The sequence below is a fragment of the Lepisosteus oculatus genome, chromosome 1 (genome assembly GCF_040954835.1).
Source record: "Lepisosteus oculatus isolate fLepOcu1 chromosome 1, fLepOcu1.hap2, whole genome shotgun sequence".
NCBI classification, from domain to species: domain Eukaryota; kingdom Metazoa; phylum Chordata; class Actinopteri; order Semionotiformes; family Lepisosteidae; genus Lepisosteus; species Lepisosteus oculatus.
Window position 1 is genome coordinate 73,639,199 of NC_090696.1, and position 17,077 is coordinate 73,656,275.

The 17,077-nt window shown below is 36.2% G+C and overlaps 1 protein-coding gene across 3 annotated transcripts in view; it reads right to left on the minus strand.

The window, feature by feature from the left end:
- The window catches only part of gpm6ab (glycoprotein M6Ab), a 76,792-nt gene that overhangs the window by 13,596 nt on the left and 46,119 nt on the right, over positions 1 to 17,077 (minus strand). For all 3 annotated transcript variants that reach the window (XM_015345797.2, XM_015345796.2, XM_015345798.2), the window contains exons 2-3: positions 3,749 to 3,941; positions 593 to 749 (exon numbers count right to left, since the gene is read on the minus strand). In XM_015345797.2, coding sequence (XP_015201283.1) covers positions 593 to 749; positions 3,749 to 3,941 — 350 coding nt within the window. The remainder of the gene's footprint in view (positions 1 to 592; positions 750 to 3,748; positions 3,942 to 17,077) is intronic.

Genomic DNA, 17,077 nt, shown 5'->3' on the forward strand with positions numbered 1-17,077 from the left:
GCTAAATTAAGATGCAGCTTTCTATTACAATGCTAATAACACCAAATGCTGTGAACTAAAATACAAAAGGCCTGTTTCACATATTACACAATATAGTAATAAATAAGCTTAGATGAAGATAAAAATAAAGCCACTGGCGTGATATTTCAATATAAAAAATGGCAACAGTCCTGTTTACAATAAAACGAAATACGATATAGCACAATTGCTTCCAGGGTTGGTATAATTCTGAAAAAAGCTGCCATATCTGTAAATCTATATATCAGGAGAGTCAGTAAAGAGGTCCTGTGCAACCACTGGTGTTTGTAATTAGCGCAGAACCTAATTATTCCCATACACGTAAACTTTCCAGTGGCTTTTCAACAATAGATTAAATGTAATGTTTAAACATGAAACCTAACCAAACCTACACACTGTTGACTTTTTAGAACTGACAGGATGATTTTAAAACAAAAACAAAAGTGAGAAAACTAGAAGGGGGACAACTTTTCCTTTTTAATGTTAAATTAAATGATTCATACATAAGGAAATTATTTTGGGCACGGAAGACAGTATTTATTATCACATTTTCTCTGTGAGATTGCAGCCTTACCCAGGCGCTAACACATCTGCCACATGTGGTGATTTTGAAGTCTCCATAGAGATCTTTAATGGCACCTGTTGTGAAGAAACCCTCCACCATCAGCAGAATCCCATAAACAAAGAAAGCTGCCGCAACACCATAGATGACATACTTGAAGATATCAATCCTGTAGAAAAATGATGACATTTATATTATTATACATAACATCCAACAAAATATATCAATATAAATTTTAACCAACGTCGACTTCAAACGATTTCCTGGTTGAAGAAAGTGGACTGTCAGTGCCTTGGTGTAAATGTTTGTAGAAATAAATATTCAAAATCAAGACATTATGAAGCTTTGAAAATGAGCACCAAAATGAGAAAAGCCAAAGTTATGGAACATTATTTTAAAACAAAAGAGAGAAAAAAAGGGCTGTACAGTAGGTATCACTATACTGTATGTTATCGCTATTTAAAGGATAATCTAAAGACTTTCAAAACTTCACTTTGATTTTCATTGACTGTGCTAGTGTATATGCTGTAGACAAGGAATTCAAGTCCTTGGAGAATGAAGAGTGCTTTCATTGTCATTTTTAATTAAACTAATTATTTGCATGGGAAGTCAAATCACCTGTTCTATTCAGTGCTAAATGAGAGGCTAAATGAAACGTTCATGCAAAACCTGCAGAAATAGTGCCCTCAACTCACAGTAAGTCTTATTATGAAATCCCTACATCCTTATGCTCGCAGATCATAATTACAGTACTGTATATCTGTATTTCAGGTGAGATTACTCACACCTTTGTATGAGTGCTCAGTTTGTTAGTGTAAGGCTTGGAAGGGGTGTGTTGGTCTGTATAAAATATGTACAGTATGAGGTATTTTTGACATTATCTTGCAAAAGATAAGATCACTTTATTGGCCATATACTGTACAATTTCTTGTATTAGGAATTTGTCTTTTCACATACCCCAGCTTGTTCTCCATGAGACACATGCCATTTATACAGCGCCGCTGGAGCAGTTGGGGTTAAGGGCCTTGCTCTGGGGCCCCAACAGAGTAGGATTCCTCTGCCGGCCGTGGGATATGGCAACCTTATAGCCACAGGTGCAGATCCTTAGCCACAGAGCCACCACACTGTACCATTGCGGGTACTCATCATTACTGTGCATGAAATTAAGGGCACATTGTGTGTACAGTACAGGATGTGCAAGGTTTGTCCCATGCATAGCACACCAGAAACAAGAGTGAGGGTATGGCTTAGTTTCTCAGGTTAATAATAATAATAATATGTGTGTCATGTGTTGATCACCACCTCACTGCACTAAGCACGTAATAACTGATTGCATATTTATGTATTTGGTACTCTCTAGATGCATACTGTATTACATATAAAGCTCTTTTTAATTAGAAATATGTACACGAGAGAGGTCAAGTGGTTTGATTTTCTCCACACTGTTTACCTGGCAGTTCATTAAAGAGCAGGTCACCACAGGGAATTACAAGTGAATAGTTTTCAGGATAGCACTGTGGCCAATGTGATTTTCAAAGACAGAAATAATCACCAACTAGTGTTTGAAGTGCAGGAAATGACCAGAAATAGGAAATATATCTTTGTAAACAAAGAAGCACTAGAGGCATATTGTTATCAATATATGAAAGCATTTTTCACAGCTCAACTCATTTATATCAAAATAATTCTCTCTGGACCCTGTCAATACCTTATTGGGTAATTCTAGAGTTCAAAATGGATTAACTCAAATAAAGATCTGTACGTTGGTTTAATCAATATTCTAATTGCATTTGGGACTTCCTTTCTCACGTGCTGAAGCGCAGCTGCTGCAGTGAAATACACAAGCCTGATGGAATGACGTAACGTGCTTTAAATAACAGGTACTGAACAGACACTGTATTGCTACTGTATTTGATAGAACAATTGTACAATGTGCTGATTTTGTGCTCACACATTAAATAAGGGTGGCACTTTTAAAATAAATTAGTCAGGAGGATTTTGTTAAAAGTGTTGGCAACATATTCCCAAATCAATAGCAGTTATTTAGATTGGCATTAGTCTGATCAAAATAAATGCATAACCAGCATTTATTTTCCAGGTTCTAAAGGCATGCTGGGAGTACCTGATTGGCTACTTTAAACTGTTTCTTACAGGGTTCAGTTCCCAGTACTCTGGTACAGTACTGCATTAAGATCTGGGATTGACTATCAGCCCTAACTATGAGGTCAGCTCATTTAATATTTGCAAAAATAAATCATGAATTGGAATTTCAAAAGCAACTTGTGGGTGCAGCTCTTCTTAAGAAGCAGAAGGTACAGTACCTGTCCATTGATTGTTATTGCTAGTGTCAAAGCTTGGTTAATTGTGTATTAACATTTGCTGTGTTGCTTGCTGTGCTTCTGCGCTGTGTGCTGCAATTTTCAAATGTAATGATTTATTGAGAAAGAGGCAGGACAGTGGCTGAACCGCTTTGTCCAGTTCAGTCATTTGTTGTAGAAACGTGTATTGTGTTGACCAGTTGTTTTTTTTAAAGTGCAGTACAGTATGGTAAACTACAAATGACACTTCTGTGACTGACTGTTGTCAGCTCAACCTTTGAATTTTGAGTGGGCCAAATTATAAACATAATCCACCTAGCCACTGTTAAAAGCACAGGCCACGCTCGTAAAGAACCCACACCAATGGCTATTTCAGGCTAATTCAATCTGATGAACTGCATAGTCTGGTGCTTTTCTGTCAGCACATGTGGTTGGGAGATAGAGAGAAAAGTGGAGAACTGCGGAAAACAGCTTCATGATCGACAGGATGACAGCAGATGTGACTGAAATGAAATAAAAGTACCGAACTAATACAGATTTTTCCCTCAATCAAAAGCTTTTCTGCTAGTTCATTTTTTCACCTTATTGTTTTCTTTCTTTCTACCCAGAGGCAAGAAAACATCAAAGCAGGGAGGGAAAATGTCCTGTTTTTATTTCCTTTGACTTTTCTTTGGTGACAGTTTCTGTCTCTCCCTGTGATAGGTCTTGACACTATAAGGAAACATCACCTCACATGGGTATCTGGCCCTACACATGAAACTGGTAACTGCTGAGATGGGGAAAGAGGAGGCTTGTCCTGGGAATTCGAGGACACCACGTCCTGTATGCTTTTTAACAAACAAATACTTACATAGTGAAGACATCTAAGGTGTCCACAGGAGATCTTACCACCTCAAAGTAGTTCTGCAGTATGGTGACTGTTCCTGAGAGGGCTTCATGCCCACAGCCACAGAACAGAGCCACTCCAGCATAAAGCAGAATAGTGGCAATCAGAGATGCATATGGAATGCCACCCAAGCATTTAATGCAGCATTCAAAACACCCTGAAAAGAAAAGAGAAATCCATTGTACTCGGAGCCACTTCATAACGGATGCACATAAACGCTACATTTATCGGTTCAGCAGAAGGTGCAGAACTGCCAAATGTTAATGTATGCTGGCGGATTTATTGTTTTAATATAACCAAGCTTGTGCTTGAAAAGCCAGCTGTGAAGAGAACAATATGCATCAGTGAGCAAGACTGATTGTTAAGGGCAGGCAGGGGTTTCTGGTCTGTAATGAAGAGTACACAAACCAAACAAAATACAAATACACAAAATACCACAAAGCAAACAAAAAAACCCATGACAACACAGGAACCTCATGAATAATAAGATATGCTAAGATAACAGATTTATACAAATTGTTCATATTAAATCCAATAATATAAACAATTATATTAATAAATAACAACAAACATGTTCATTTACTGCAACACACTTTCAGTATGCATCTGTATTAAAATTAAAAGAATAATAATACATTGTCTCACATTAGTACTAAGAAATGTACAGCACATTTTGTTGTCCATTTTGTTGTATTCAGCTAGTTTTTAAATTCACTTTGAACAACAGCACTATTTATTATACAGTAGTGTATCACATGGCAATGTTCCTTGGAAACAGGAGGCACCGCTGGTTGAAAGTCAGAATGTTAATTTCACTTTCACACCAGAGCCAGGGTCCTGCAGCTCTCTTATTTCCTGCTGCTTACCACAGCCCTAAAAACGCCAACAAAGAAAGCAGTCTCCAGCTTTTGCTACACGGCAACAACAGATTTATTTCGGCAGTAACATTCTTGCACAAGTTTATTTTGTATCACAAAATGCTCACAAAAGCATGTTGATCTACTGACTGTGTCATTAAATTTTTAATACCCGCTGAGCATTTCCATACTGTTTATATTTGTTTTGTTTGTACTGTAGTTCGGTTTATCATAAATATTAACTATATACTAATTCTTTTATTCTATTATACATTTCCTCCACTATGTTGACCAAACAGGCCAACATCAGAATGGGCTCATCAGGTGGCAGCAGAAATGATGATGCAGCACGGAAATATCTGTAAACACCTGAAGGCTTGTTTCGAGTGTATACATTTGATTTCAACATCTGCTCCCATAGTGTTCAAGTGGGGGAAGAAACCAACATAAAACACCCTGAAAACAAGACAGAAATCTAGCGCATTCAGAATCACTTCATATTCCTGTTCATGTAGTGTAAGAACTATAGTTACTTTCTTTTAAATAAAGCTACAAATATAATTATTTTAATGCACAGCTTTATGAAAATTATATGGTAAACTGAAGTGCTATTGCCCAGAACATACAGTACACTAGAACACAAAACACTGATCCAATGTTTACATGTAAAATAACATGAATGGATATGATGTTCTAGCAAAAGAACGAAATTTAAGAACAGCACTATTGATCTTCAGTGTAATGTATTTAAAAATCAATGTGAACACTGCAACTATTCATAAAGCATTATCCCATCACAAGATGTTGCCCTTGTTTTTTTTAGTCTAAAAAAACCTTTATATACTGTAATATTTACAAATATAATATTTTCAAGAAGCATTCATATTCTGCATCCTGAGGGGTTTATTTACAAATAAGCACTCTTTACATTTATAAATAAAAGATGAGTTATTGTGTCAGTAAATTGTTTGTGATGGAGGATCCTATTAATTATTTTTAACACTTGCATTGCCAGACCTTAAGAACACAAGAGGTTTGCACACATGTGGAGGCTGTTTGGGCCCATGCAGATCATTCAGGAGATTATACTGTAGCTAACTGATTCAAGGATGTCATCTACTATAGCTGTTTCTTGAAAGATGTCAGGGTATGGGCATCCATGACATGGCGGGGCAACTTGTCAAATACTCCCACAACCTATTGGGTGAAGAAGGGTCTCCTGTTCTGCATTTTAAACCCAATTTCCCTTAGTTTCTGTGCATTCTCTCTGATTTGTGTTTCACTTGATTCTGAGGAAGTACTGTATGCTGACTTTGTCAAAGCCACTGAGGGTTTTGAATACGTGTATTACGTCTCCTTATAGTTTCCTTAAAAAGACCTTTCAGCCTGTCAGCGTGGAGCATTCCTTTTAACTGAGCAATGTACTGTATCTGGATGCGCTCCTCTGAACCAAAAGATAAGTCCAGAGCAACAATATCTGAGGCATATGATAGAGACCAAAACTGTACACAATATTTTAAATGGGGTCTTACTAGTGTTTTCTACAATTGAAATGTAACACAGCTTCACATTTCTATTCCAAAATTCTGAATTTTTAACTATATGAAACATACATTTTGCATTTTTTATTGCTTCTCCCCATATTATTTAACTTTGTCTTTTCTCAGCCTGAGGCATATTGCTGTTTCCTCCTTGGTCCTAACCAGGGTGAAATATTCATTTAATACATCAGTTATTTCCCTTTTATCATCTAAGCATTTCTCATTTTCATATGAATATCCCATAACATTTCCTTAAACCGTAAACATCTGCCTGCAGTTTATTTTCTGTAACTGAATTATGGTCTTTTTTAAAATGATTTTAAATAGTGTTTTCATTCTCTGGGTACTTGATTTATTCATCCCCAAGGGGCCACTGATCTCCCAGCTGTAAACTGCTACCATCCATTTCTGGTTATGCTTTCCACTCTGCAATTCTACATGAGGATTTTTTGGCAGATATGGTCAATTTAAAACTGCATTATCTATCCGATACTCCTGCCCTTGGATCGTGATATAGGAATGTTCTGTCTTATCATCAAGCAAGTCAGGGCACTCTTTGCAGCAGTACACAGCAAATGCCGGAACCACTTGTCACCTGGAATAATCACAGACAGCAAAGCCGCACAATCCAACCAGCAGTGCCTCTCATTCCCAATTTCTCTTTTGTGCAGTTGCCAGATGAAGAAATCACCTCTTTGTGAGTCTGCTTGTGACACCAATCCTTTTGTATAAAAATGAAAAAGCCTCTATTCTTTTAATCTGTGGATTGCGTCTAATGCCAAGAATCTGGTCACTTAGTTGCATACTAACTACCCAGGATCTTTCAACCATTCAAAACTCCTACAGCCGTCTGTACTGTTTGTCAGTTTAAAGAAAACAGACTGACTGGGTTTACATCTCCTTTTTAGCTCTCCTCGTTTTAACAATGCTGAAAACATGTAAGTCTTTAATTTCCATTGTTCACCTACAGACCTATGAACAACCATATCCTCATCCTTACAGTACATGCTGCAGAATGTGCCATTTTATTGTAACAGTTGTCTGTCATGCATTTGCACTGATTTTTTAGCACAAAGCAATAAAACAACAGAAAATTGAGAAAAAGACACAGTGTTAGATTACATTAAGTCGCGGTCTGTTTTAGCTATGAAAGTATTTTTTCAAAGAAACCTTATTTTTCTATGGTCCATACCAGATATGGGCAATTCTGGTGCTCAGAATCTTAAGAAAGTGACTTGATTTCCCATCCAATCCGTTCAACTCAAAAATGAAGACTGAAGACTGCATCTGGTTCCTACATCGTCTGGAATTATTGTGTGCCCACTTCATCTAAAACACTTGAGACAGTGCCACTGCACACTTGGAGATCAAAACCCCCTACTCTCTAACAAGCAATACAATCAGTTTCCTAGATAAGCCATTAAAACTGCAAGGCACAAAAAACCACGAAGAGATGCAATTTCAGAGTAGAACTTCAATACCTGAAATGAGTTTTTTTGTGTATTTCCCACAAAAGACACCTTCCGTAGTGATTGTTTCTACATTTTTCTAAGACGGCTTGGCAGATATCTGTTGTGAGTACTCAAGTTAAGAAAGGGGAAAAATCAGTAGAATTAGGAAACTAATCTTTGATATTTTCCATTGTTAAGACTAAATGAGAGAATCAAACCCAAATTCCAGGATTGTAGGTCCAATATTATTAGCTGCACAATAACGATACAATATACAGTGATATTATTATATTAGGATCATACTGGGATTCCTGTACTATAACATTAATTTTGTAATGTATTTAAACTTATACTGACTGCATTGTTTGTAGCATATGGCTGCATTGTTTGTAGCATATGGTATAATACTATCTTTTGTAGTTTACATTTTGCATACTTGTGGAGAAAAACAACTTTTTTGTACTTATCAGTGAGAAGGTTAGAGGTTATATTTCTTATAAATTCATGTACTACAACACTGCAGGTATATATCTGTGAGGATGGATGGAACTTTCATAAAAATATAATTGGTCGAACAGAATAAAGGTTCTGCTGACTCTCAACTCCTCCTTCAACAAGCTGTGTTATAAAATATGAAAAGCATCCTAATGAGAAACAATTTACCTTGTAGTGTGGCTATGTAGAATTACAGGAATAGTGCAAAGAGACAATGTGTACAGTGCATACTGTGTAGATTAACACACTATTCACTTGAATATGTACAGTATATACTGTATGTAATACTGCCATAAACATTTTTTTATTTGATTTGGGGATTAAACGTTATCTTTCTTATAGCTAAAAAAGTGTAATAGATACCAAATTAAACATTTGTTCTAATCCAAAGCATTGTCTTTTGAATAATTTGCCTATTCTATACTCGTAACATATTGCTAAACGGTAGGTATAGTAGCTCAATTGCACAATTAGCATTTTCCTGCATATTGTCTTTGGTTTCGTGTTAAAGCTGCTGTCAAAGACACACCCTTAATGAGTCATTATTGACTTTCATACAGAATAACAGCAACTATTAAATGAACACATATTGTGCATATTGGTACTTTTCATTCTGATACATTAATTCTGAAGCGTAAGACATTTGCACAGCTAACATTCATTTTCACTTCAATGTGCTTGGGAATGCACCCAGCCCTGGTTCGCAAATATGAATTATATTTCTCATCATCATGGAGCTCAAATTTGGTATAATCATTTTAAAAAAACCATGATAGGCACTATAATACGACAAATACGGGACTGTTGAATGTCTCCTTTGACTTTAAGAATCAACAACACCAAACAACATGTACAGGTATATAGTTTTATGATTATTGCTAAATTACAGAAATATAATATATAACATTTCTCAAAAGCATAAGGCTGGCAAATCTTTAGGCCACACAACAGGTAATAAGTCCTAATCCACAGGCTCTGACAAAAATTCAAAAAGTTCTTTGACAAAAGAAGAACAGTTTTGAAACTGAAGGAAGGGCACAAGAAATAAAACTACAGTGACGTTCTGGAAGGTAAGATTTCAGCCAAAACTGTATGCCTCAAATACATTACAGTTACAATACCAGAACCCACGTGCGAACAGCATTACAAGGCACAGTATGAACATCATATGGAGATATATTCTTTTCCCTAGCCTCGGCAGATGTCTGTGATAGTATACAGTAGATTCCTGGGTTGTCTGCTGGACCTAAAAATAATGCCACTGTAAAAAGGAACTTAACAAGCCCTTCTGATCTGTTGTTTTGCAATGTCAGCTGTTCCTTAAGGCTTTTTGCTTTTGGGATCACAACAGAAGCATAATGAGATCATACCGCAGATTCAGTAAAAATGGTGAATAAATAATGTGACATATACAGTATGTGAGATAAACAGCCTGGAAAGAACTGACTGGAAGCGTCCTTAAAATCCTTGGGATTTTTGTTGTCTTCCTACCTGTCAAACTGGTGGTGTTCGGAGATTGGCTTCTTTCTGCACAGGTGTACAACCACACACCATCCAACCATTTTCTAACTGCTTCATCCAATTCAGGGCCACACGGGTGCCAGAGCCTATCCCCACAAATAATGGACACAAGGTGTGATACACCCTGGACAGAATGCCAACACAAGCTAGGACAGACTTGCCTTAAAATCTGTGTCAAAAACGTGGGTCCATGGGTCCATTTTAACCAAGATGCAATGCACGACCTAAGGTGGAAAGGGCCACAGAAATGATCACAGAAGCCAAAGTAAAGGTGAAAACCACAATTTAAGGAAAGCTGGGGTCTACAGATGGCTTTCAAAACAAAACTTCCACATTGTTTTATCATAAAGGCATACACAAGTACAGATTATCTTGGTAAAGCAACAAAAACTGTTACTCAAAAATGACTCATTAGTAAACCTTTTTAACAACTTGGGAAAATCAGGGCCATTGAGTGTATCTTCTCTACTACTGCTCTGGGCTGTTAGGATTGTCCAAATGTCCTGAGGCTTCTGACACAACAGTTTGAACGAGATTCTCTGGGATATGAGGCTGAGGTTTGCCTGGGGTGACAGGATCAAATCTGGGATCTGAAGATGCTAAAGAATACAAGAACACTTTAAGACAACAATAGGGAGAAATGATGAACTGTTCCTTAATAATGCAGCACTAAGACTGTCTATGTACTGTACTTCTACACATCTGCCCCTGCCCTTTAATCTCTTGGCAATTCTTGCTTCCTTCCATTGTTGGTGATTTCCCATTGTTCAGTAGCTAATCTAAAAGATTTATTAAAAGGTGTAATGTTTGCACTCATGGAAGATGGCAGTGTATGGTGATTTAAAGTAGCAACAAGAAGTCTTTGGAGACTCCCTAAAAAACCACTGTAATAACTCTGCGGCTCTAAACTAGATGTCCAGATGTATCATCCTTTACTGGTGAAGCAAAGGTTGTGAACATACATGTACATTATTTTATCAACTAATTCACAGGACTGCTGAAGACATTCAATTATTGTAATACATTGTTTAAATATAGAAAGGAGCAGTAAAATAATTCTGAATTCTGAAATGACAAATTTATATAACACAATAAATATACAATAATAATCACAAAGGAGGCTGTGATGTACAGTAAATATACTCAAAGAGTTACAATTCCAGACTCTCGTAAATACTGTTTTCAGGAAATCCCACATAAAAAAAACAACATTAGAGGAATTGAAACCGCATTGTCCCCTAGATATGTAAACAAATTGCACAATACGAGTGAACATAGTTATATTTCAAAAATTGGAAACACATTAGTTCACTTTTTTAGTATATACTGTACTTGGTGTCTAACCATATTTGTAAGGAATGGTTTTAAATGGTCTTTTATACGTGCATATAAAACTGTCTGTTGTATAAATTATGACTTTGGCATCATGGATTGTACTGAATTAATACTCAGCATCCTGCAATGATTGTTTCCTAATGGCAAAGGTACAGTAGCAAAATAATCAGCTACTTTTAAATCTGATCTTCAACAGCTATTTCTCTTTTAGATTAAGTGTACCTTTTTAAGTTTTCTATCATTTACGACAGTTAATTACAAGTTCAGTGTTTAACCCTCTAGAACACCATTGTGTTAGTGTACAGTACCTTTACTTTTAATTAAAAGGTAAAATCCTTACACAAAGTGTACCATGTGATTTAAAGTAACTGCCTAGATGGTTACAGGCACTGAACTAGCTAACAGAGCATTAATACTATGAGAGACTATAACAAGGACATAATTAATGCCCATCAGGCCACAGAAAGGGAACCTTCTTATCTTTATTGAGGATAAAGATTTTATGTACTGTATTTTACATATTGGTGTAATTTATCATAGAAATAATTAAAAACTTATCAGTTATAAAGAACATTTGGCTTCCATAAATAAGAACATTACCTTTTATTTTGAAATTAAAAAACAAAAAGTATTGTCAGAAACAGTTTACTGTATAATAACATTTCCTGAAGTCATTAATGAAAAGCATGATTTTCTCATTCATTAAAATTGGGATTTTTTTAATGTATTTTGAAAGTACTGTACCAGAAGAGCAACATACTGTAGTTATTTGCGAACACTTAATAAAATTGTTTTTATTTCATGTTCTTTAGATAACACAGTTGCCATGTGATGTCTACAGTAAATATTAATTGTAAGTTACATTATTTTTGTTAAGTCAATTACAAAAACAAAATTGCATTACAGTAATTGCAATCTGATTAATACTACAAGCAGTAGTGTTCCCTTCAATGGAATTGACTCAGGTTTAAAAATTCCTCTCAACTTAATAAACAGTTTGTTTCTGAAGACTGATTGCTCTTTGTGTTTAATAGTCCTTTATCAGCAACATTTTTCTTCATAACACTTCTGAAAGGATAACCAGAAAATTATGTACATAAAATTGATCATATTAGTAAATATATAACTGTACTTCATCTGTAGATTCAAGTAAAAAATAATGCTATAATTAACATACAGTATACTGTACATATTTTTTATCTATTCCTACACTGTGTTGAAACATAACAAAATATCTGCTAAAGATAGATCTATCATCTTTCACTATCCACTTTTTAAAGTGTGACTAAGTCTGACGTTAGTCCAGGCACTCACCCACAAACACCCAAAACACACCAAAAGTAACACATAGTCCACAGCAAACCAATCCTTAGCTAAATAACCTTAAGTTTCCAACAGTCTGTGCTGTGCTCTAGGTAAAACATAAATTAAAAATGTGTATTCCACTCATAGTTGGATGTCGCTTCAACTGAAGCAAACTTGGCCTTCTGTCTTAGGCAGCTGTATCAGGGCCCAGTATTCACTGTATTAGACTGTTTTGAATCCATCCTAGATAGATCAATCCATCATGCAACTGCATTAATTCCTTGGTATTCATAAGTTTTTCCAGCAGCATAGAAGGTTATTCCATGCTCGTTTTAGATTTCCTCTGAATTAACTGCCGAGAACAATGAAGACTGTCATCCTTTGGTCCCTATATCTGACATTTTTGTTTTGTTTTTTAGTCTTTCTGAGGAAACCATCTATGACCTCATCTACGATAATACCACATTCATCCTGTTTTCAGCCCAACAACAGACCTGCCTTGAGGAAGACCGCCACAGCTGGGAGTATCCTGCCTGGCAACAGTGCTGCACTGTGCCCTGGAACAAAGCACAGCACCGAACCCTGATGGCCTCTACTCTTCCTACACCTTTTTCCATTGCACTCCTTCCCAGCGTTCCAGGTGCAGTCCCAGTCCGCCTGCATGCATCCCAGGCAATCATGGAGGACTGACTGCTAACCCCTGCAGCCCTTTCTTGGGGAGCTTGGCCGTTAGGTATCTGGACTGAACCTGTGGAGTCTGACATCCCTTTTGGCCTTAGCTCCTGGTGCCTGGCCACAGATTCTCCGAACACTGTTGCCTCAGGGCTTGGTGCTAGCTGGTCTAGTGACTGAGATGCAGGGAGCCTATCAACCCCCCTGGACTGTGACACACCTAATTCTTGGACCATAACACTATATCCATCCCTGTTCCCTGTGGGGTGGCCACCTGGTTGTATCAAATTTATGACAACACAAGTATGAGACTGCAGAGTATAGTACGTTAGAATAAGGAGACTAAAATGGCTGCAGGACAGGCACTAAACAAGAAGAAAAGGTCATTCATGGGCCAAAGAAATTGAACCCAAGAGACCAAAAACAACCAAGAAGAAAATCTACTGCAAGCTGACATCAGTAGGTGTATAGGATCAAGTTTGATAACGATAGCCAAAAGCTACAGAAGTTCCTGGAAGAATTCTGGGCCTTCATCCAGAAGTGGATTGAAAAATACAAAGATAATGAGACCTTGTATCTTGGATAGATCTTCTGTTAGTGTTTCAGTTACATCTCTGTTCTGTACATACTGAAGCAAACCAGAGACAGTACTTTTTTTTGACTATTTCTTTCATGCTCTGTCCTCCTGTTTTGCTTTGCCCATGTTAAAGAAAATACTATTTTTGCCAAACATTTTCTATTTCAAAATAATTCATGTTTTTTTTAAACAATTCAGTATCTTAGGAACCATTTCCCCCGCAAATGATAGTGAAAATGAGGATAAATTAAATGATGAAGCCAAGTTCTGTCTAATGAAGTTTTTCAACTCATCAGACAATAAAAATAGTTTATTTAGTCAGAGACTTAATGGGTTGATCCTAAAATAATATTGTACTCCAGAGTAATGTAAAGCATATGATGCATGTAATTCAACAGATACAATATTTCATGCAATAAAGCAATGTGTGAAATTGCTCATTTTGTTAAAAATAACAGTCTACTAAAGTCTACTATGTATGTGATTTTCTACTATGTCTGCACCACATGATTATCTAAGAGTTCACATCTGTATTCAGCCAAGAAAGAACTTGAAATTTGACTGGACATTTTTAAATGTCAACAATTTTCTGAGCTATTGTTTGAATTCTGTATCTTTTTTAAATCTACAGCTATAGTGCACCTTGATTTCTCTATAGCTTTTTGAACAATTTTTGAGCTGAATGTAATATATTAATTTTATAATATATGCGAGGGAATACAATACGAACCAGATTCATAGACTAAGAGGGATAAGAACTATAGACTGAGCATTTCATAAACCATGAATAGATATGCAATATTTTTACTTGGCAATTAACTGACTTAATAAATTCACATAATAAACTTAGAATTGATTACAAGATTTGTCTTCTTCAATTCATAACTGAAATTACCCCCAATGACTATGAGTGTTCACTACAACATTTTTATCATGAGATGTTGTTAAACAGGCAACAGCTACAAATAATTCGCTGCGTCATTTAATTTTAAATACATACAGTGCTTTCACTTTAAGACCATACTGTACATTGATAAATACCCTAACTAAAGAGACACATTCTTCCATTTGCATTACAGTCGTTTTCTTTTTTCCCCATCAACGCATTTTGTTAATTGACTGTATTTGACTATAAACCCAATACAGAACAAAATCAAACCTCTCCTCCATCAGCGGTACCCTTGAAAGCTTCCCCATAGACTACAGAATATAAATTACACTAAAGTTAGATGTACAGTGTAATATTTTTGGAAGGGAAATTCTAATTCTACTGGAAAATAACATCACCTATCAGATCCTTGTTCCAAATTGTAACAGCTACTAAAGATTTTTTTTATGAAGCTTATAAAAACATATACAGGAAGCCAATCCCTTTTATTGCCTTTAATGTTCTGCATACCCCTTGAGGGACACCATAGGCATGAACTGCAGAATGGGACACGTAAGTAAAAAATGAAAGGAGATGCAGGTAGTTCATAATGAGACAGCAAGTCCCGGAACACCCATGGGTTGTTATTCAAGAAAACAAAATATACGTCTTAGTATATAAATACCTTTAACTAAGAATCACTGACTAGTAGTTCAACAAATAACAAGCCTTCTAATTTTTCACTACAGAACTTCATAGGTACAGTAAATATTGCCATGTTCATAAATTATAAATGTTGTTCAACATTAAAGGACGTGACACCCCTATAAGACATTTCATTCTGTGTCTCTCATACACCAGGATTGGTAAGATCTAAAATGGACTGAGTCAATTATCAAAGAAACCACATAAATACAATCATCAAATAATCAGCAGAGCCATGAGAGGCTCTTTGTAAGTAAGACAGCATCTCTAAGTGCTGATGGTGAGCCAAGCTCTAGGGCAACCTATACAGACGGACGACATTTGACGAAACACCTGATTGTCTTATTGCTCCTACTCTATATAAACTTTTATTTACTTTAGTGAATCACAGAACATAAACATAATTAATCATAATAATTCCAAGAAAACTGTGCACTGCTTCCCTATTATTACTCTATTATACCACACTGACTTGCAACTCCCTTTAGAAGAAACATACAATTTCAACAGACAGGTGAATGCGGCGCAGAAGGGTAGCCATTGGTAGCCAAGGTAGAAAGAGAACGGGTCAGCAGAGGAAACGATCGACACAGTTTTAAGTAGCTCTGCCTACCAGACATTTTTTGGAACATTTTGTTCATTAAAAATGTAATCGCATTTTAAATGCGCCGATGGCATGCGCTGAAAATATCTGGAAAATATTCTCCCTTCTTACGTTTTTTGCTAACCATTAAATACAACGAGAACAGGTCTTGGTGCCCGCCAGAGCTGCAATGCTGAAATAACCTGACGAGCTCCATTCCTGCTTCGAACAGGAGCATGATGAGAATAACAAGTACCTCTGCCTCTTCCAGCCTTTGGAACCAGCTCTGACAGCCATGCACAGTATATCCAGATAAACACAGCTCCGATCTAGTGACAGACGGCGTCAGACTATTTTAAAACAGAAACCCCAAACCTTTCGCATGCATAAAGGTATATCTGTGGTTGTGCATTTGGAGGTTTTCTTTTTTCTGCATACGTTTTATTAACCTTAATGGCTACCTAAAGTGAAATATGAGAGAAAGACTTTTCACTGTTGTGAATTTTCAATTCAGTTACATTCCTAGAGATCATTCAGATCATTCCTTACTTTGAACAGTGTGTAATGCAAGGCCAACCCTTTTGTCCTTGATGTGGTATAACGTTTCTTGATTCAGTAATAGGCCAATAACCACACATGCTTGTACACATCCACACAATCTTTCACCTCAAATGTTTTGCACTTAAAACAGACCTAATATCGCTTCTTTTGTTTTCTAAGGAGGAATGACAAAAACACAACATACAGTATCCTTTTTTTATATTACAACTGATCGGCACTCTGACAAAATGAAATAAAAGAGTTATTATTTGGCAGATTTACTGTATGTCTTTTGATTTCAATCTGCTTTTCAGTATGTTTTATGTCACATTCATTAATTGCCTGGGGCAGAGCCCCCTCACACACATATTTATAGACTCCAATGGTGACAAGCTCTCCCATAATCTGAATCCTCTTGTGTTAAATAGCTTCCTACCCACAGTTCAAGTGTCTCCCCTATGAGCTGTATTTTCGTGCACATTTCAGTCAATTGAAATAAGAAACCATAAAAGGCATCAATTAGGACTCCATCAGAACTGGAGAACAGTTGTTTTATCTCACCCCTGTGACATATTATTCCATTATTAAAGCAATATTAAATTATTATGGTTAGTTATTGGGAATATAAGTCAATATGATGTTAATCTCTACCATTGAATTCCTTGGCAATTGAGTTAATCCTCAATAGCCAATCTTATAAAAATCTCTATAGGAAAACGTGATTTATGGCAAGATACTGTACAACTGTACAATGTTTTATTTTTTTCAGAGTTTCAGACACTCATTTCTGTTTTTAAACAATTTTTCATTAAGTAAGGAATAATTATTATTGAATATGTATCC